At 54.4% G+C, this 20,434-nt stretch overlaps 6 protein-coding genes across 6 annotated transcripts; 4 read left to right on the forward strand and 2 right to left on the reverse strand.

Moving 5' to 3' along the window:
• Positions 1 to 111: 111 nt before the first annotated feature.
• Positions 112 to 4,574, reverse strand: MYCFIDRAFT_177552 (uncharacterized protein; the record flags this gene model as incomplete). The annotated part of the gene is made up of 23 exons (XM_007931317.1): positions 112 to 133; positions 159 to 209; positions 293 to 321; positions 346 to 1,924; positions 1,959 to 2,016; positions 2,061 to 2,590; positions 2,629 to 2,796; positions 2,825 to 2,840; positions 2,878 to 2,898; positions 2,938 to 2,992; positions 3,024 to 3,154; positions 3,190 to 3,420; positions 3,459 to 3,606; positions 3,627 to 3,649; positions 3,679 to 3,794; positions 3,818 to 3,865; positions 3,894 to 3,938; positions 3,963 to 4,181; positions 4,210 to 4,250; positions 4,275 to 4,327; positions 4,369 to 4,438; positions 4,477 to 4,521; positions 4,548 to 4,574. 23 exons carry the CDS (start codon positions 4,572 to 4,574, stop codon positions 112 to 114), a joined length of 3,726 nt encoding a protein of 1,241 aa, XP_007929508.1.
• A 48-nt stretch (positions 4,575 to 4,622) lies between these two features.
• Positions 4,623 to 5,948, forward strand: MYCFIDRAFT_177553 (uncharacterized protein; the record flags this gene model as incomplete). Its single annotated transcript, XM_007931318.1, has 1 exon — positions 4,623 to 5,948. The coding sequence occupies one exon, from the start codon at positions 4,623 to 4,625 to the stop codon at positions 5,946 to 5,948; it is 1,326 nt and encodes a 441-aa protein (XP_007929509.1).
• Positions 5,949 to 5,977: 29 nt separating this feature from the next.
• Positions 5,978 to 6,454, reverse strand: MYCFIDRAFT_177554 (uncharacterized protein; the record flags this gene model as incomplete). The annotated part of the gene is made up of 4 exons (XM_007931319.1): positions 5,978 to 6,201; positions 6,226 to 6,308; positions 6,340 to 6,366; positions 6,393 to 6,454. The coding sequence occupies 4 exons, from the start codon at positions 6,452 to 6,454 to the stop codon at positions 5,978 to 5,980; spliced, it is 396 nt and encodes a 131-aa protein (XP_007929510.1).
• A 35-nt stretch (positions 6,455 to 6,489) lies between these two features.
• Positions 6,490 to 8,296, forward strand: MYCFIDRAFT_177555 (uncharacterized protein; the record flags this gene model as incomplete). Its single annotated transcript, XM_007931320.1, has 5 exons — positions 6,490 to 6,576; positions 6,616 to 6,623; positions 6,657 to 6,677; positions 6,704 to 7,049; positions 7,103 to 8,296. 5 exons carry the CDS (start codon positions 6,490 to 6,492, stop codon positions 8,294 to 8,296), a joined length of 1,656 nt encoding a protein of 551 aa, XP_007929511.1.
• Positions 8,297 to 11,081: 2,785 nt separating this feature from the next.
• On the forward strand, positions 11,082 to 12,018 carry MYCFIDRAFT_212090 (uncharacterized protein; the record flags this gene model as incomplete). The annotated part of the gene is made up of 5 exons (XM_007931321.1): positions 11,082 to 11,281; positions 11,356 to 11,602; positions 11,652 to 11,747; positions 11,803 to 11,920; positions 11,985 to 12,018. Coding segments are annotated over 2 exons (340 nt in total), but the record flags the coding sequence as incomplete, so codon positions are not given.
• Positions 12,019 to 16,139: 4,121 nt separating this feature from the next.
• Positions 16,140 to 20,428, forward strand: MYCFIDRAFT_177557 (uncharacterized protein; the record flags this gene model as incomplete). The annotated part of the gene is made up of 35 exons (XM_007931322.1): positions 16,140 to 16,158; positions 16,187 to 16,289; positions 16,313 to 16,321; positions 16,348 to 16,409; positions 16,436 to 16,553; positions 16,583 to 16,626; positions 16,661 to 16,814; positions 16,841 to 16,876; positions 16,897 to 16,978; positions 17,014 to 17,062; positions 17,092 to 17,390; positions 17,435 to 17,483; positions 17,509 to 17,557; positions 17,636 to 17,693; positions 17,719 to 17,850; positions 17,892 to 18,001; positions 18,031 to 18,065; positions 18,105 to 18,111; positions 18,146 to 18,344; positions 18,389 to 18,534; positions 18,561 to 18,598; positions 18,652 to 19,020; positions 19,056 to 19,069; positions 19,105 to 19,255; positions 19,289 to 19,364; positions 19,400 to 19,419; positions 19,457 to 19,511; positions 19,544 to 19,565; positions 19,593 to 19,767; positions 19,796 to 19,805; positions 19,837 to 19,962; positions 19,992 to 20,001; positions 20,033 to 20,155; positions 20,205 to 20,211; positions 20,238 to 20,428. The coding sequence occupies 35 exons, from the start codon at positions 16,140 to 16,142 to the stop codon at positions 20,426 to 20,428; spliced, it is 3,147 nt and encodes a 1,048-aa protein (XP_007929513.1).
• Positions 20,429 to 20,434: the final 6 nt, after the last annotated feature.

Genomic DNA, 20,434 nt, shown 5'->3' on the forward strand with positions numbered 1-20,434 from the left:
TGGAGAACTGAAAGGTGTATACCTTGCGCTACAGATCGCCACGGCCAATGAGAAGACGGAGACGACGTAAACCACATACGAGACAAACTACACCAATATTGCAGCTGCTTCTCACTCTTCAGACCCCCAAGCTCTCTTCGCATGAGTACAATATACACCTAGCAGATGGACCGACCTCCAACCACACGAGACGACATGTCCAGAAAACCCTCCGCAAGAAACAGCATTCGGACAAAAATTAGACATCGATACCGGATCTCCTTGTCCTATCGTACCTTCCTCCTCGCACCACGCATCTTCCAACCACGAATTCAGCTGAACCTACGGCTCGACCTCTCCATGCACCATCCGCCTTTCCTGATTTTCCAAATCAAAAAACCACCTCGGAGGCTCACAATCCCCAACTCGGAGCGGAAAGTCGTCGGTGGGCAACGGCCATTCCACCACCCGACTCTGAGGGCCCCGGCGAAAGGTCTGAACCACAAACCGTCGCGCAAGGCGCATGTAATTCGCCTCGAAAATCTCATCCGCACGCAGCTGATCCCACATCCCCAACTCCATCCCACGACTCAAGAGAATTTCCAAGTTCCTGGGATCTTGTATTTTCTCTTCTTCATCCCATGGTTGGCCTTTGTTCATTTCTTCAATGACTCCTTGGGCGTTGAGGTTCCAGATGAACAGCGGTGAAGGACCTTCTTTGCGCAGTTGATCCACCATGGCGATCACTTCTTCGTTTGAGATGAGCGATCGCATGAGGCAAACGGCCAGCATGGCTTGGAGACGTTGAATATCACGGCCTCGATTGCGATAGCGTTTTCTGGGCCGCGACCCCATCGTCTCCTCGAGTAATCTGGCATCAGAAATCCCCAAAACATCCCCGAATCCCGCCGCTCGCATCGTGCTGATGGCAGGAACAATCCACGGCGCTCTGGGGTCCGGTGGAGGGATGTTTGGGAACCGCAGGAACCGATCCCCTCGTTCGAATCTTTCCGGGAAATACCCGGTCCTCTCCGGACCCGGTTCGGGCTGCTCCTCCTCTATGAAAACGAGTCGAGGATTCTCCCACGGCTGCAACTCTCGTCGAACTAGGCGTCTCCGTCGCGGGCCTGGAGGTTGACCGTACCAGGGACACTGGCCCTCGCGATCTCCCCAGTGCTGCTCTGCCATGCTCAAAACTTGCTCTCCGCACACGAAGCAGAAGTCTGTCCGACACACGGGTCTCGGGCAGACCATATGGTTGCACGCCTCTCCGAGATATACCGGGACTCGACAATCCGCTTCTGGACAGAGCTGGTAGTCCTTCCCACGCACCTGACCTTCCAAACCATCGATTTCAGCTTGTGCTTCTTCTTCTTCCACTTCCATCAAAAGACAACGATGCGGTACACGAACCCCATAAGTCGGCTCAAAGCAATTCAAACAGCTCAAACCCGCGCACGAAGAACAAGAACAAGACGGAATCTCCTCATCCTCCATCCCTCGAAGCTGATGCCCACAAGGCTCCGTCTCCACCCCGAGCGCCACCGGCGGAATCCAAGTCTTCGGATTCTCATCCGCATAAGGATTCCGCGGCCGATCCCCGACGCGAATCCTATGTTTACAATACCTCCTCTCCGACACCGGGACGGCGTAGTCTTCCGCGCGCTCATAATACAACTGGTAGAGATCGTTGTCGTCGATCAAGGCACGAAAGTCTTCGATGTAGAGCGGATCACGTCCCTCGCTGAGGGGATAGTAGATTTCGTTTTTGATCGCGTCTTGGATTTTTTTGGTGAGGTACGGTTTTGCGCAGTCGTTGCAGTAGCGGGATTCGAGGATGAAGGTGTTGTCTTTTCCGGTCAAGTCTTCGGCGCAGATGGGACAGGAGTTGTCGTCGTCTTCTTCTGATTCCCAGTCGGTGAAGATGCCGTCGGCGTTCATGGTGCTGGTGGTGCGATTTTGTCGGAATGTGGCTGTACTGTATGCGTGCTATGGGCTGGGAAGTCTGCTGGCAAATCTTTGGAAGTAGGAATTTTGCTAGCTATCATAATGTAGGGTCTTTCTTTGTTCTTCAGCCAGACCAGATTCGCCGGAGTAAACCCAAACTGCCTTTGTATGATGACCGATTCCGGCGAATATCACCATCCTGACTTCTTTGTCTCGTGAACTGAGAGTCTCCAGCATTGAACGCTGGTAAAATGCTGCCAATAGTGAGCGTTCTCTTTCAGAGCACCGCCATAGCTTGTGCTCGTTATATGCATATTGGGAGTGGGTAGCCGGACCGTATTCGCCCTCTGGTGGGCGGTACCGCTGGTCGCGGCTCATGCTGATGATGGGCGCTCGGTAGCGTTGTGTGCGACTTGTGAAGCGAGCTTTCAGAGGGGAGAGATGTTGGAGGGACGGATGCTGGAGGGAGGGAGGGAGGGTTGTGATGTCTGCGATGGAAACGGTTGCGCGGCTGCGTTGGATATTGACGGGCCAGGTTTGATCGTACCTCATCGTTCCATCGCTCCATTCCAGCTCCAGCCTACAGGAGCGTGCGGCGATCGTCTGTGAGGGCGTGCAAGTACCATTGTAAGGCTTCGATGAAGTGAGAGAGGCGGGTTTGGTGCTGGATTGACACACGGGTTAGAATGTCATGGGAGGGACGTGTTGCAGCTACGAATCTGTAAACTAAAGCCACTCAACGCTTTCGCTGGCAATTGATCTCGTCCAGGCGATGGAATGGTCTCCTGGTTGAAGGGGAAACATTGATGTAGGAAGGACGGTGAAGTGAAGCAAGACCGTTGGGCTCCTGCATGATGTTGCCGGGGTGAGCTTCAGTGGTGTTGTTCTTCAATTCCACGCGGCGTCACTCACGACTGAACAAACAACATGGCGCCGAAGGACAAAAAAGACGTGGATATTCTTGGTCGACCGCTTTCGCCGGTCAAGTTGATACCACCCGTATCAATTGACGCGGCGAAGCAACGGCGAATGTGAGAGACCAACATATAATCACCCCGTCAGCCTCCTGTTCTTCCACTGCTGACGCTCTGCTAGACGGCCATACTTCGAGGTATGGACTGACGGGTCAATACGACCCAATCCAGGCGAGCGAGCTGAGGTAGAAGGTGGTCAGGCCGGGTGTGCATTCGCATTTCACAATGCGGTGACTCCAGACCGACCAGTTGGACTATGCTTTCCACTTCGGTGGACGAACGACATCACCGCCGTCGAGCTCCGAGGGATTCAGGAGGCTTTGGCGTGCTTGGTGGCATTGCACAGCGCCCACGGAGCCTCTGACGCATTCGTCGATGCCCAAGTCACTGTGTGGTCTGACTGCCGTGATGCGGTGGATGAGATCAGGGTGGCGATCGGAGGGCCGCCGGTCTTTTTGACACCCTTCTGGAGGGGGCTGGCCCAAGTGAACCATCCTCAGCTCGTCAATGGAATTGTCAACTTGATTGGCAATCTCCAGCGCCGCGGTATAGTCGCACGCGTGATGTGGCAGAGGCGAATGCTCACCAGAGAAGCGGCAGCCGCTGATGACGGGGCACGGTATGCAGCGGAGATGAGGAGGATGCTTGGCCCGCCATGTCCAACAACCTTCCGACTACCCTTACGACAATCTTGATTCGGCGACGACTCAAGGCGTGCATGGTCACGAAATCCTCAAGCAGTTCTCGGCCTCCGATTACCGTTGGGTGGCAGTCTCACAGCACTGTCGGGCTTGTGGAGCCAGAGCTCGTGTGAACAAAATCCTGTTGGGGTGACCTTTCAGGGCGCAACGCCATAAGCGAAACTCCAGAGGCAGCGAGACGAGAATGGCGTGGCTCGTTGTGGGTGGCAGTCTCACGGCACTGTTGGACTTGTGGAAGTCAGAGCTGGTGAAGCATCACAAATCCTGTCTGAGCAATCTTGCAGGGCGCGACTCCATAACGCGAAACACCTTAGACATGGCGGCGAGATTGGAGTAGCTCCGTGTCGGGTAGCAGTCTCACGGCACTGTTGGACCTTTTGGGCGGGTCAAGCTTGTGATGCCTTGCGAGGCCGGGGAACGAAATCCTACTCCCACCTTCTCGTGGTGTTCCCTGGGCGGCTTTTCGAGGCTGGCTAGCGGGAGAGGTAGCTCAAGCTCATGATGGATACAGGCGGTGGACGAGGATGGGCAGCGATGGATGCACGGTGGACCACGGGCAGCGATGTTGGACTGAGCGGCACTGTCATATTTCGATCAATGACGATGACTTCCCACGACAATAGCAGCGCTTGACGACGCCTTCACGACGCTCAAGAGTCACGTTCAAGCAAACTGCTTCATCGAGTCTGGCCACAATGCTTTCTCCGCAGCGCCAGATGGCACTGTCTCAACATCGGACGACAAAGCCATTGTTCTTCAAACAAGACGATCCTGTGTATGAGGCGAGAAGTGAAGTGAAGCAGTCGATTCACTTACACTCCGCTGCACCCTTGCTGCCTGGCGCGACCCACTTAAAACGCTGCTCTCTACGCCACGAACTTCTGCTGCTCGCTCCAGAACCCACCCGAACACGAACACATCTCAAAACGAAAGCGACCTGCACCACCTCGGAGATACCATCTTGTTCGAACATCACCAGCGCGCCCTCTACACAATCGAAACCAATTTCAGCGTCGCCGCCATGTCGTTCTTTGATGAAGACCGCGTGATGGAGAGACTCGACCCACTACAGGCCAATCTGGAGGTTTTACGTGAAGAACTCCGCCAGGACTTGCGCATCGCAAACGGCACTCACACAGGCATGCCGCAACCCCCTGCTCGTCGATCTCATCGCGGTACACCAGACCTCTTCGCCAACACCTCGCTCGATGAGAGTCTCAACGCTCTTCCCGCCGCGCCACCCCGACTCGTTCCTCATCGCCAAGATAGAGAGGCCGCGCAACGCCAGCGGAATGACGAGTTCCACGTCCGCCAGTTCCGTCGTCAACTCGCCCGCAATGAGCAGCAGGCCGCGGACGCGAAGATCAAGGCCGACCGTCGCGCAGATCGTCTGAATGCCCACCGCCGCCAAGAAGCCGATGTTCACGCCGCCGTTGCGAGAGCATTCGAGAACTGGAAGACAGACTCGCCAGCGACATTCGAGCGATTCCGAACACATCAAGTCCACGCCCTCTACGCCGCCACCAGCGCCGTTCGCGTGACGGACATTCTGCTTTGGTTCGGAGACATGCCTGCCGATGCCACGAAAGCTCTGGAAGATCTCGCCAAGTACCTGCACGTCGAGGCGGTTCTTCAGACTGATCTCAACTCTGCAGAGCGCGCGGAAGCCTTTGGAGAGGGCGAAGGCGCACCGTTTCTGAACCCAGAGATTGCTCACGCGTCCAAGATGACCAGCGTCAACAAGCGCGGCGAGGAAGCAACCTACCAGTCGCACTCCATCTACGGTATGGGCAAGGATCATGCCTCCCTCTCCAAGCTTGCACTCGACTTCACTGGCGAAGGCGAGGAGAAGACGCGTGTGCTGCGCATTGAAGGCGCTTTCAACATCCGCAAGACGCTTTTGGAGACCGCTCCCCTGGATTCTCGCTTCCCAAAGGTATCACTCTCCAAGAGCATCGACGGCCGAATCATGGATTGGTGTCGAGCAGCATTCTCCTCTCTCACCAGCATTCGCGAGGGAGCTCACGCCACCAACCTCCCAACCGACGTCAAGAAGCGTTGCATCTCGCTTCAAAACCACATCATGACACTCATCGGCCATCTCGAGAAGCGCATCTCTGCTTACAACCAGATGACCGAGCTCATCTCCACCCATCTGCTTCAGAAATCTAAGACGTGGAAGGAGACCACGGACGCTGCGGAAAAGGCTTCTCTGTATGGCGAAATCTCCGAGATCGTCACGAAGCTCGAGCAGTGCGAGGAGGAGTATGGAGATATTCTCCCACTCTGGCGTATCTATGTGCCTTGGATTGAGAATGGCGAGGAGAAGGACGAAGGCGGGGATTAGAAGAAGCGTAAGTTGAATGGCTGCATTATTCAGTAGACTCCGAAGCATACAGGGATAGAGATTTGCTGACTTTTGAGATAGGAACTTGAAGGAGGGAGGGACTGGTGCGTTCCAGCACATACGCGGAAGGAGAGCATTGGAGGAGTGATCAAAGGAAGAAACCTGAAGCTTTGGAAAGATCGACGGATTGGAATCAGTGGGAACATCAAGAAGGGTGTCAGAAGTGGGAGGATTGGAAAAGATACGATAGCAGCTCAAAGAGAGAGCCGCTCGACACCTGCTAGCGCTTTATGCGATTGAATAGAAAGCCGTAGCATTATGCAAGATGGCTTTGAAGGCGCTGAACAACGTGAGTGTCCTCTTGCTTCACCATTCGACTCGCTACTTTAACGTTCTTGTTTCGTTCGTATTGGGGAATCTACGCAGTTGTCTTTCCCGCCGCACAATGCCATAGAAGGAGTATGGGGGAAGTCAGCCAGGTGGAGGAAGAGTCTCAGTCTCACCATGGGTGGGTTTTGATAGCACAATTTCAGAAATCAACATGATCCCTCTCCCTCCAGGGAGCGTCCGTTTGCGTCTTGGTGACGGGGCTTTGCAAAATGCAGATTATATCACTTCTTTTCGTGCTGTGGACTCCGGCACGTTTATCACGATTTCATGGTAAAAGTCGAGTCTGTGTTGCCGCTCGTGAATCGAGACCGCCAAGAGATTCAGCGTCGCGCTTCTTGAGTGAAGCTGACGCGAAGCTTGACTAGAAGAAGAGACGACTTTTCGAAACTTTTTCCTTCTTCTTCCCCCCCCAACCAACTTCCACAAACCCGCCCAAAACATACCTCCAAGAACTTCAACTCTTCCCAATATCAAGAACGACCTCGCCCCGCCGGCGTCATGTTGAGCTTCTTTGGCGGCTCTTCAGGCACTCGCCTGTCGCCGACGAGCAGTGTGACGGGCACCAAGCGCAAGCGCGTCAATATTCGCGCAGAAGTCGACCCGAAGGGCGAAGGTGTGCATGAGTATGCGCCAAAAGAGCGCCAGTCCCCAAGCCTTCGGCGGCGTTCGAGGTTGCAGTTCAATTCCAGCAACCAGCTGCCATCACGAAGCGTAAGTACGATTCGAGACCATTCCCGAGCTCCACTGACTGACATCTTTCACAGGCTGATCACAACGGCGACATGGCGACGACATCTCCAATCCAGAATCTCCTGCGCCTCCCAAAATGTCTCCGCAACCGCATCCTGCTGAACGTACTCGTCAGCGAGGAGCCCTACATCGTTCGGCCTGATGGTCGCATAGAACCAAAACCTATCGCTCGATACATCGAAGAGCGCAAGAACTGCTGGGTCTTCCAATCATACTCCACCCGCAAACCTGGAATTCTGGAGACGTGCAAGACGATTCGTGAAGAAGCGCGGGGGATTTTCTATGCGGGGAATGATTTCGAGATTCGAATTTCAGCCTTCAATGCCAGCGCTATTGTGCCGTGGTGGCGGCGACGAGTGGAGATTTTGGATGCGAGAAAGGATGATCCGATTACGATCGCTGTGACCAGCGATGAGGACGTCGATGCGGAATCTACTCGCCCGCAGCTCGACTCGATTGAAGCCTCCATGCCTCCCAAGCGTAAAGCACTCATCTACCAGGCGAAGCGTCAGCCGCAGACAGCACTACTTCCACAAGGTGACCTCAGCATTTCCACCCAATACCAACCGCACTGGAACAACCTCAAACAATGGCTTCAACTTTTCCACGCAGGCATCTTCCCAGCTCTAATAGTGACAAACACGAACATGTCTACGCAAGAGCTCCTTCGTGTCTCCGCCATCTTCGAAAGCATCGCAGCCTACAAAGATGGAGACGAGTGGGAAACCGCCGAGAAGGGTCTGGAAGGTCATCGAAAGATCTTGGTAGCTGACGACAAGGAGTGGAGTTTACCCGATGGCAAGATTCGTTTCGGGACAAGTGTCAGTGAGGAGAGCCAGAGTCCGACGCTTCGTGAAGGTTCTGAATCCCGCAAAGTCTCCTCGGAGGATGCAGATATCCGGCCTAGAACACCACCATTCAAACACGACACGACTCCCATCGACGAGGAGGAGGCAACACCAGTTTCCCTTTCACGCTGGAAAGCACTGAGAGATGGAACACGCCGCTTATCTCACTCCCACTTTTCCCCCCAGCATCTTCAGATCCCGGAGCTGTTTTCACCACCTCTTTCCCGAAGCTCTCGCCGTAGACCTACACCTGAGGGCTATTTTGGAGGCATGGATCCTTTTCCAAGTCCTGTGCAGACGTCGAAGAAGCGAAAGATGGAGGGTGAGAGGCGGGTGAGAGGGAGGAGTGAGGAGCTTTGAGGGAAATGGTTTTGGAGAGGAGATGAGCGTGATAGGGACTTTAGGGGAGAAAAGGGAAAAGGGTTGGATGGGGAAGGGAGTAGTTGTGAATGAGAGCCGGAAGCTCATAGCCGTGGCATGCTATTTTCTCCCACATTCTCGCCGTCTGCCGGATTCGGTGGGAAGGTCAAGAGCAAGATTTCAGAGGGATGACTTCATCCTAATGGAAACTGTGTAGTATTTGACACTGGACGGTGGTAAAATCTCCGGGTACGAAGGGCGAGCAAGGAAGATGCCGAAGAGGCGAAACTTGGATAGCGTTTCATGGTTCTTTTCTTCTTCAGCTCTGGGTTCTCGAAGGATCTAGACGCCCGAATCATTGCGTGACGGGAGACAGGACGTCGTGTTTGTCTTGATATCAGACGAATTGAACCCGCTGGGCCAAGAAGGTTTTTGTTGCGTTACTCGGTTCTTGGGGGGCTTCTTATTGTTCAGATATTCGCCATGTGAACCTAGTAGATTTCTGCTATGGCTTTCAAATCTCGGTTATAGTCGCGTGCTTGGCTTTGAACCCATTAGATATGCCTCATCAGAATATCAAAACCCTTTCATCGTACTTCGAATCCCAACCTCAAGCGGGCGCCGTTCTTGCCCCTTTTCTCCGCCTGGGATGCGCATTGCTTCTTGTGTGCCTACACCAGATCTTCACGCAACGTATATTCAAATCGTTGGATAGTAATGCTGAGATCTTTGCGAAGTGGCTTCATGCTGTGGTGAAAGCCAGGAAGTGGTTGATGTGTTGTCTACTGGCACTGCTATTGCAGGGTCTCGTTTACAGCTATGGCACGCGATCCTACGAGGAGGACTGGCACACGTAGTACGCTCCACTGCCGAGAAACATCCACCTGCCCCTGTCTCTAGCTCGTGTGTCAAGTGTGCGTGCGGTGCGGTGCCGTCTACACAGAACTGTAAGCTTTCAGTAATACTTGACTTTTCCTGCTCGTGCTCCGCGGAGAATAGAATCGTGTCCAGTTGAGATCTCGGTGGGTGGATCTGAGAGTGATTTGGAGAATGTACATATTGACGTCGCATGCCGACTTTGACCTCCGCGGCATACTCCATTGCCCGCGAGCACGTTGCTGCCAGGAGCGCACCACACGGCCGTACCGACAAGTGCACGGCCGAGTCCCACTCACCTTGTCTAGCTCACAGCTGGCAGATACCATAGTGTTATCCAAGTCAGATATCACGGGCTCATCACCCGGCGATCAGACCAGCGAACACGAAATCCCCATCAAAAAAAGCCAGAGATTTGTCGGTTCCAGGCAGTTCTCCTCCCTCCGCTATCTCAGTCTTCCACCCACCTTCTCCTCTCCTCCGTTCATCGAATGCAGTCCACTGCCAGCTCTAGCAGGCTTCTCCGGCTGTGTCCCATACTGCGGAGAGGAGCGCTTGAGGCGAGCTCACTCCAGTTTGCGGTATTTTTGGGCGGAAATGGGTTGGTGCGTATGGCATTTGGTGTCCTGACAGCGAATCTGTGTGCTCCGGCGTGATTATGGGTGGGAAGCTGCGTACATGACGTGGCTGCCTTCCCGCTTTGCTGACGGCGCAAGCGATCCCAGGTTCTTTTTCTCAATGTAAAGGTCTCGATGCGTTGCCCATGTCTGGTGGCGAGAAAAGGCTGCAGCCGTCCTCCAATATGACTTCCTCCGTCAATCCATCTCCCTCTGGCCCTCCCTGGAACCTTCTCAAATTCCTCATGTACCATCAATTCGCCACCTTGAACTAGGAGAACCATTTCGTATTTCTCAAGAACTATTTTCTTGCGAACAGAAGTCCGCCATAGCTTCTCTTGCCGCCGGAAGTTTCTGACTGGAGTTGGTTGACGTGGCGAAAGAAATGTCTGGCGAACACGGACCGGAAACGTGGCAGTTTTCGTAGGACTGGGAGGTCTGGTGGAGAGGAGGATGCGAATCTCGCAGAGGAATGGTGGATCAGTACGTCCTTCGGCGGGAAGATTCGGATGGCGAGATCAGCGTGGCAAAAAATGCCCAACGCAGGAGCGCAACGGCTCAGGTCTGTTCCGACGGAGGTTGGTGCTTGCTGTCAAGGCTCCGCATGGACGTAAAATTGTTGAAGGACGGCCATGAGTACTTGAGATTAGTAAAGCTGCCTCCGTGAGCAAGCTCCTGCTGTCCATATGTCTGTAATGTGCCTGTATGGGGAGATGTGGCCCTGCTGCGCTGGAGCCACAGCTTGTCTGGCTGCTTCATTGCAGCTTCAGTTTCGTACAGGCAGTACGAACTCGGGAGCCGCGCACCGTGCAGTAGCTCTACAGGCCTCGTGCTCGTCACTTTGTGTCAAAAGCACATCTGTAAGCAATGGAGATGGGTATACTGACCTCGCCGAGCAAGCTCCTGTTCTCAAAATGCCCATACCTCGCTCATGCAATAAGATCTGAGCCTCGGGAGCTGTACAGAAGCTCACATCGCCGCCGCCGTTGCTTGCCAAGGGTCTTGCAGGGATTTCTAGCGGCGAAAGCTGATTGATGTTTGCCCCGCGGGTCTCGTTCTCGGCGAACATAGTCTGTACAACATCTCGGAGAGTCGGGGATGCGTATATCAGACTCTGCGAAGAAGCTCCAACTATTTGTATCTCGCTGCGGTCATTGTGCGTTGAGGTACAGAGTGTGCGGCGTAGGCATACTGACGAAGCGGGCATTCCCGCGGCAGTCTTGGCGTGTGAAGTCTTGTTGCTTCGAGCTTTCCACTGCCACAACATCCACCACCAGCAACTTCCATCACATCGCCACAACACACCCATACCTTCTGGAACCATCACCAGACTTGTCATTTCGACTGGCCATACCATTGACATGCACCTCAGCATCATATTGTGGCATTGCAAAGCTCGTGACGCCGGCGTTTGAGCGGCGGAGGGAAAGCAGGTCAGTCACCACTGCGCGACGTCGACACACCACGTACGTATACCACTCTTTTGGGTATAGTATGGGCTTCAATCGCACCTTGATAATGAGCGACAGCCTTCGGAATGCCTGACTGACCTCGTCGTCGCTCCAGAACATCAATCCTGGCAGCGGAGCCCCGACCAACGCTGCCACGCCGACGACGATACCACGCTTTCCAATACCAAGTACGCCGCACCGAAACGCCTGCTCAATCTCGAGACCGCGCCAAGATGGGCCTCATCAACCAGATAGTCAATGGCGACGGACACCATAAGAAGCTGCAGAGGCGCTCAGGACCATCTGCGTTCCAGCAATCCCGCTTCTATCAGAAGATGAGGCGAGCATGGTATCGCTCCTTCGTATGTCGCAGTGGCCAAGCGTCTCATTTCTTCGCTGACCATACGCCAGGACCTACCTTTGCCGGAGAACGTCAAAGCCTATAGGCCGGCGCCGAGACAAGACGGGATGTATCGCTATCCGGCTTGGCATTTCCATTGCTTCGAGGTATGCCAGCCATATTGTCCACGCTGCTGAACCTCATCATACTGACACTGGCCAGGGCAGCCGTGAGCTGGAATAGACTTGCGCCCAGATGTGAAGGCCGAGGAGCACCTCCGCACCTCGTTGCCGCAAAGATCCAGTCCAAGGCACCATAGTCGCCACCAGAGCGATGTCCGGTAAAACGAACCACTCCCCATCATTTCGAGCGGACCGCGAGTGCTGAGCTGACACTTCTTGCAGTAGCTCGTCAATGCAATAAGCATCGCCGCTCTCGCTTCGTCGCTCCCTTCCATCCTGGGCATCTGGATCGCCTCCGCGGCCAGTGTAAGTCCCGTCGCTGCCTTGAAGACCACTCCTGGTGGGCTCCTGGCTGCTCCTTTCCTTTTCGACATCCGACCGTCCTCGCTCGCTCCCAGAAAGACGTCTCCCCAGACCACCTCACCTCCACCACCACATCCACACCTGCGCATCCGTGAGCTGCTCGCAGCCGGTGTAAGTCGCCCTCCGTTCTTGTCGCTGCCCTGGTAGCACTACGGTTGCCCCCTTTTCGTATCAACATCCCTCAGCACGCACGATCATGGCATCTGCGAGCTGCTTGCGGCCGGGGTAAGTCCACTTCCGGCCTCGTCGACTACTCCCGGTAGACGCTTGACTGGTTGCTTTCGTCTATCATTTGCAGCGTTCCTCTCCTTCCACACCACATCGACGGCGCCGGTGAGCTTCATGCCCGGGTCAGTCTACCACACCACCGCTGCCTTCATCAGCGACGCATCTCCGGATGGAAGTCGAATCCAGGCAACCCTCTGCGCCTCGGAAGACATCACTCAGTGAACACTTCTGAACAGCTCTGGGACCTGCACTGATCTCCACAAAAGCCTTTGCAAAAGCGACCACTTCTCGCTATGGGGCCTCTAGGTTACCTTGAGTATGGCTATGCCCTTGCCGGCTGTGGTTTGCGGCACCGTGTCTGAAAGTCGAAGACTCCCGTTTTAAGGATCTGGGACTAGTACGCACACCGTTGGGAATGTGGGCTTCACAAAGCATGCGTGGTCATCCGGCGTGCACAGAATCCGTCTTCTTGAGCTGGAAGTACTGCCTCGGTAGTCTCCTGCGATTGGGATGTGGTTCTCAAATCCTCGGCGTCCTCAATTCTGGTTGACGGTGCGGCTTGCTGTACTTCTCGTGGAAGTCTCTTGCTTCGACACTGGATCTGGGGCTGTTGATGACTGAGGCTGTTGTGGTGATGTGGGCGAAGACTGGGCTTGTTGTACTTCTTCCGGAAGTCTCTTGTTTGGTTGCAGTCTGGGTCATGCGGCAGCGGTGTACGTTGGATGCATCGAAAGGTTCGCAACGTTGTCTGGGCTGGATGGGATGAGGTTTTGAGATCTCGCTCGCGGCTTCGGGTGCGGTGTTGACGTTTGCAGCTTGCTTTGCCTATACTGGCGAGTGGGTGAGTCGATGCCGGGTGGCTGGTGGGTGTTGCGACCTGTTCTTTTGCTTGCGTTGGTTGGAGTGGCCTATGATGACTTGTTGGGTTCTGAGGGCTTGTCGATATCTGGACTTTCACCTCCGCCACTCTGGATCGGCTCCATTGACCCTGCTCTGGCGTTCTCGCCACCTTCTTATCTGATATCCTTCGACATCGACCAGCCCTCTCCTCGATGGCACAGTTCCAGCGTCTGGGTCAACTTCACTGCCCAATCGCCATGCAAAATGGGCCTGCGCTCTTCGACCATTCTTCGCCTCATCTTCAGGCCTGGCCGGCCCTGCTTGAAGACTACCTTGGCAGACTCCTGCGATGCCGCGAGCCTACTTTCTGCACGCAAGCTTGCCAACTGGCTTCGGGACACTGCGTCACCGAAGCTCCTTGCACTCGAATGCTGGTAGAATGGCAGAATCCTGATTCCGGCAAGCTTCACGGCGTTTCATCACATTTTGAAGAGACCTGGCATTGCTGTCAATCTTCATGACAATGTGCCTCCATTGCCGGCCAAGAGATGCTCTTCAAAACACCCCAGTGACTATCCGGAATTCGGCCTGGCCTTGTCGCTTGACCTGGAGATGGCCTCACCAATGCGCTTGATGACTACCTTGGTAGACACTTACGTTGCCGTGAGCCATCAGACTCTGTCGGTCTTCTTTCCTATCCCTTCACCTTTGGATGCTGGTCAACATGTTGAGGTCTCCTCGCCAATCTTCCTTCACGAAACGGAATATGGCGGCATTGATCCTCGCCGACCAAGACCTGGCTTTGGTTTCTTGATGCTGCTCCGAGACACCTTCATCGGACATCCAGGATGCAAATACACCTCGCAGTTCGACCTGGAGATTGTCGTTCTCCGCCCATGTTCTCCGCTGGCCGGCAGTGCTTGATGACTACCTTGGTAGACTCTTGCATTGCCGTGAGCCTTAGGAGTCGGCATACCGGTGCTACGTCGCATACTTTTCGACACTCGATATCCAGGCTGCGAACACACCTTGCTGTTCGGCCTGGAGATTGTTGTGCTTCCCTTCTCCGCCCATGTTCTCCGCTGGCCGGCAGTGCCTGATGACTACCTTGGTAGACTCTTGCATTGCCGTGAGCCTCAGGAGTCGGCATGCCATGCGACACTCGTATATTTTCGAAAAATCCGGATATCCAAACTTCGTCTTCCAGGACATGGCTCGCAGACTGCTCTGATACACAGCTTTTCCCCTCTAGCTCCCAGTGCGCCAGCTCTCCCGCCTGCTGCAGCACCATCGCCTGCATCACCGCGTATGCCATGCCGACCAGGTTTCCCCAAGCTCTTCACCCTCCCTCCTATCATCATCAAATCCCAACTGGCCGGCAGTGCTCGTGGACTACCTTGGTAGAAGCTTGAGCTACCGTGAGCCCTTTCTTCCCTCGCTGCTACTGGCGCCGAAGCTTCTTTGCCCACCACCAGCACTCGAGGAGCCTTTGGAGCCTTGACTCCTGCAGGGCGACTGATGCCGATGACAAACTCCAGGCGTCTCTCTCTCCCACTCCTCCAATACCGCACCGATGCTTGTAGACTACCTTGGTAGACTCTTGCATCGCTGCGAGCTGCTCCTGCACTCGTCGTCCAGCACCAGAGACCTTGTGCCCATTCGACAGCTTTCCCCGCCCTGAGCTTCAGATGTTCTTCGCCGTTTCTCCCGGCTGCATACGAGGTCGCTTCTGATCTCGTACGACACCGTTCTGCGTCGCCGATCATCCAGACTTTGACACTGCTGGCTGTCTTCCACATCTTTCGCCTCTTCCCCTATCATCTTGGATGTGGCGCTCGCAGTCTTCTTGCGCCGCCGCAAGCCCGTCGCTTTCGATACTTGCTGTTTCTCTGGGAATGGGCTTGCTGCTGTTGGCGCATCGTCGTACAATCCCGCAGGCTGATTCTTGCTGTCTGCTGTCGCGCTTCGGCAGCTGCGCACTCAAGACTTCTTCCTCCTGCGCTTCTCGCTTCAGGGCCGGCTGCTCGTGACGCCGTGAGCTTGTCGTTCCTGCTTTTTGCCTATGATGGCCTCGCGGCCCAGGTTGCTCTCGCCTGTGCTTATCATATCTTCCATCGTCCATCTCCCCACCTGCTGCCACTTTCCTTTCGGTAGGTCCTTCGTCTCTACTTCTCCAAGCTCTTTCCTTCGGCGTATAGAAAAAGAGGCTGGATCTATAGGCGGAGCGAGATCGGGGGAGTAGTGCTGGGTAGTCGAGATTAGGCTTCGGTGCGAGGATATTGGAGGTGTATTCGCAGTGGAAATTCGGGATTCGAGACGGCTTTGTTGGAGAGTCGGGATTGAGATTTGGCGGGAGGTGAAGGGAACTCACAGGGCAATGGGCGGTTGGCGTTACAAGCGGTACATTTCTGGCGAAGCGTGTGGTGTGGTGCTGGAGGGCATTTCGCGATCGGTGTGGTGAGAGGTGGTGGTGGTTTTGTGGTGGGATAGAGAATGGAGGACGATGGGATTCTGTTCTCTGTAGCGCCTTTGGGAGACTGGTGAGGCCGAGATGCTATGCGCGCTGCTTGTGGAGAAGGATTTCAGGCTGGTGATGATGCGGCTGGGGAACCGACCTCACGATGCTCCAAGGCTCCCAAGTTCCGACAACTGAGGTGCTGTAGGAAGGCAAGGGGTATGGTATGCCCTCGCAAGGGATGAAGCGGGAATGCAAACAGGCTTGGGCGGCCAAATTACATCTCGAAAGCTTCAAGATTTCTGACTCTCCGTCAAGATTGAAAGGCTTCAAAGAGATGAAATCGGAATAACAAGACTCAAAAATGAATCGGATTGGATTTGATAGGACGTACGTACCTCGACCTTCCTCCTCCGCCGACAACCTCAACCCATCGCAAGTTGCAGCCTCTCCCCATGTCCGTTTCTCAGCCTTCGCATTTCAATTTGCGTATGGAGATTAGGGTGGATGGTGTTGTGACGCATTCGAAGGCCGTTAGCGGCTGCAGCAGAGATGGATCTCGCAACGGCCTGCTCGCAAAATATCAGCAGATACTCCATGCCGAACCGAAGACTTCAGCGACTCGCATCCCACCCCACAACGTGTTGCAAATTCAGTTGTTGAGCGCTGAGCGGTCATTTGCTTAAGAGACCTTCGAAGTCTTGCCAATCTTGCGAGTGACGCATCACGAATGTCCTATGCCGGATGGGATCTCGAGGTTCGTGGGATCGAAGCAGTTGATGAGGAGGGATATCTTCTGCATCTGGCGTGAGATGGCGAGGGATCATCGTGCTGGAGGGTAAGAGGAGGATAGGCTGGGATGTAGGAAGATGGCGAACTTGCCTTTGGGTTGCAGTGAGGAAACGGTGGGACGGCTTCAATTTGCTGTCACCAGCGGATTGAGCTGTACGACGTGTCTCTGCTGCTTCGGAGCTCAGCGTGTTCGCAAAGTGCTCTAGAAATCCATCACTAGTCAGCAATCCATCTTTGCGCAACGATCGAGCGGGCAAAGAAGACCGTATCATGCCATGCCATTCAGAAACCCACCCCACACGAGATCGGGACTTTGACCTCTTTTTTCCTCTCGGAATCATGTACCGAACAGCCCTTCAAGAGTCTCGGACGATGTCGATACTACACTTTATTCCCCTAGCCGAAGCATGAAGGGGGAGAGCCATAATTTTTGCCCGTTTTGATTGAAACTTCCAGTGACGCACAACCGCAATGGGCTGTGTCGCCACCACTACTTGTCGTCGACTCCGCGACGGGCGATGTTCGTTGGGGTATCAGGGTGTGGGATGGGGGAATCATCATGTTGGGTAAAAGGAAAAGGTATCGTGGAGAGGGGGCTTGCCTTGGGGTTCTCTGCATGGCAGTGATTTTCTTGTGTCGTCGACTCGGGAGGTGGTCTCGGTGGAGCCCTGGATGTACCCAAGCGTCAGCATCACCCTGGCTTCTACTTCCAAGCAATCAAAATTGCAGCAGGATACCGACTTGCGATCAGAATCCCTCCAAATTCTGTCATTTGCTGGAACAGCTCTTCAAAGCCCTCGGAATTGACCGATAAGAACAGAAACATACTACACAGAGCCATACTCTCCCCCTGGGTTCCCACGGCAGCTGAAAGCTACCGACTACCTGTCGAGGACTCCGCGACGAGCGATGTTTGGATTGCATCCGGAAAGGAAGGCAGGTCGCGGGGTGTGCAAGGAAAAGGGGAGTGAGGTTGACTTGCCTTGGTGCTGAGAATGTCGCCATCGACGCCGAAGCTATGAATCTCGGAATATCGACGAGACGTTGCCTGTCTCACCAAATTGTCAGCAATCATTCCAGTGCGTCTTTCCATGCGGCGTTTCGTGATTGAGGATTTGTTCAGATCGTCCTATAGTCCGAAGCCCGCGACGCGACCTATTTTTGATCGGACTCTAACTCATTTGTGACCGCGTAGCCCTTCAAGTCTGCTTCCTGATGGCGTCTCGCCAGGTGGATCCCAGATCGATGCGCGTGTGAAACAAACCCTCTGGCTCCTAGGGCTCGCAGATTTGCAACGGGCCATACGCATGTCGTCGGTGGGTTGAAATGGGAAAACCGGGAAATCATCATTATGTGTGTATATGCTTGAGGGGTGTTGATACTTACTTGAAAATCACCAAGTCTCTCGCAGTCTTGGGAAGGTATCGCCGTAGCCTGCTTGATCTTGTCAGCAGATGTGGACAGTGATCGTGAATGTGCTGTGGATTCGGGAACGCTGGTTCTTGATCAGAAACTCCTCTTTTCCACTTTTCGAGAGCTCGGCCTTCTGCGTTCAAGACCTGTGAAGTTGAACGATCATATGCGCTGCAGCCCTTCGAGCCCGCGTCTTGTGTCGTCTTGCGACAGTGAGAACAGATATTAACCCCTCTGTGGATGCGTTGCAGGCCACGAGTGCTCTTAACGGGCAATGCAGGTCGTGTCATAGGTTGGGAAGTATCATCATCGTGCTTTATGCGAGAGGTGGATCGGGACTGCATACCTTGGCTGCCGCTTCGCCGTCCGATGTCGATTGGATGATTGCGAAATGCAGTTCCAGCATTCTCTCTGCTTGGTGTAGAAGAGTGTCAGCAAGGGCTCTTGGTGGCTCCGATATTCGATATTGTGCAACGGTGGCGAGTCTCAGGGTCAGGAGCGTCGGTACGAGAGCTATAATACCAACGAGCTCTAGGAGACGTATCGTCCCGCGCCCTCCAGATACGGGACGAGTCATGCTGTTGCCACCCTTCGAGAGACGCCAGATCGACTAAGAAGAACAGTCTACTACATTGAGAAGGGCTGGTTGTCTCTCGCAGCGGGCAAGCAAGTAGGTCAAATGTGCGTCTTCATCATCGCATGTCGAGGCGGTTGAAGAGGGCAGGCTTACCTTCGATGGTACTGTGTGATCTCCGAACCGTAGGCCGCGGTCTCGAGTCGACTTGCTAAGACATTCAGTGGTCAGCAATGATACGCCCAACTTCTACGCGTCTCGGCTTGCTATGCTGGCCTGGGATTCAGTTGTTATTTTGGAGTCCGTCGCTCCAACACAGATGGGGCATCGCGCCGACAGCACTTCCAGTTATCCATATGGCAGTTATGTCGAAGACGTGACTGCTGTGGCTACCTTAATGAGAGGGTTCAATCGTGTCCTGTTCCAAGCAATGAATCTTCACTTTGATTCGTGCTACTTTCGGAAGTTGACGAATTGGACGGCTGGCGACGGGCGATGTCACGGCGCTCTTTCGGAGAGAGTCTCATCATTTTGGGCAGTCTGGAGGGAAGGATCGAGGCAACTTACCGCTCTCATGCTGATCGCAGCCAAGGGTAGAACGCCTTTGCCTTGGGTCCTTCGGGGCTAGGGTCATCGGTGGTGGTGTGATTGATTCTGTGAAGCGATTCGATGATTAGCAGCTGACATTTGATGAAGCGATCTTGACGTTGTCGTTGGAGATCTGTGCATCAGAGCCTCTCTTCAAGCGGAAGTTCGCGTTCCTGGTTGATCTTTGCGATCAACGGGCGTATCACTTTGCCACCCTGAACTTCTCTGCTCATGTGCGCCGTGGCCCTTCAAACATTGCTTCGTATGTCGCAGACAAATATGGTCTCCACCGCCACTACACCATTGGCCTTTGCTTGGAGGCTCAAGCAGTCTCGGAATCCGGAAGCATGTGAGCAACGGGCCACCTTGCGCGCATCCCTTGAGGCTTTTCATCACATGCTTTGGTGAAGAGCGGAGGGAAGACTTACAGTCAAAGCAAAGCGATCCAGATAGCTGCACCTGGAGGTCGCTATGATACCGACGCAGGTGATCTTCGGTGGTGCGATGCGCCTGTTTGTGTGTTCGCAGTCATCGCCCTCTGCCAGCAGACGTGTACCTGTAAGGATGAGGTTGTCAGCGCGTGCATCACATAGCGTTACCCGGTAGAGAAGAACGTGATGCTTGCAACTTTCAGATCTTTGCTGCGCCATCCTGCTTGGCGGACCGACTCGAAGAGTCCTACGCGCAAGCTCTCGTGCCCTTTGCCCTCATCACCGCTCAGCCGTCCTTCATGACCTGCACCCTCCTCCCTGGTGCAGTGCATCACTGCCGGGGGCACAGAGGCTCCGCTGTCATGCGGCGGACGGTGTTTGAGCTTGCAGTGGAAAGGGGGTTCATCATGTGCGTGAAGTTGCAGATTGGGAGACTGTCGCTTACCTTGAGCAGCGGCGGCTGCGGCGGACGACGCATGATTGGCGGTTCCTGAACGGTGAAGAGCAGACCGGTATGTGATCATGGCGATGGTTGCATATCGAAGAATGTACAATGTGATTGTTGAAGAATGTTGATGGTTGAAAGAGGAACTTCGCGCTTCAGGGGAGCTTGTGGCCAAAACAAAGAACGCCAAGACATATCAAGCCAGGCATTGACAAGGCACGTCTTCCACCTCGTCGGAAATTTGTGCCGCTGCATACACTTGAAGTGTTCACTGACAAGACTCAATTACTTAAGATCATTACAATCATGCAAGTTCCCCTGTGAAACCACACTTCCTCATGCGAAGCGATCAACGGTGGTACCCGCCCTCCAACTTTGTCCACCACTTCTCTTCGAGCAATGCTGCCATCCCTTCAACCTGGCCTGAAGCAGCGAGTTGCAATCGACACCGTTGGCCACAATGCGCACGTCGACATCTTCCAGCTTGAATCCTACTCCAACTTATCACTCGAGCTCATCTCTGCCCAGCCAGTTTGACTTTGC

This window comes from Pseudocercospora fijiensis (assembly GCF_000340215.1).
Source record: "Pseudocercospora fijiensis CIRAD86 unplaced genomic scaffold MYCFIscaffold_7, whole genome shotgun sequence".
NCBI lineage: Eukaryota > Fungi > Ascomycota > Dothideomycetes > Mycosphaerellales > Mycosphaerellaceae > Pseudocercospora > Pseudocercospora fijiensis.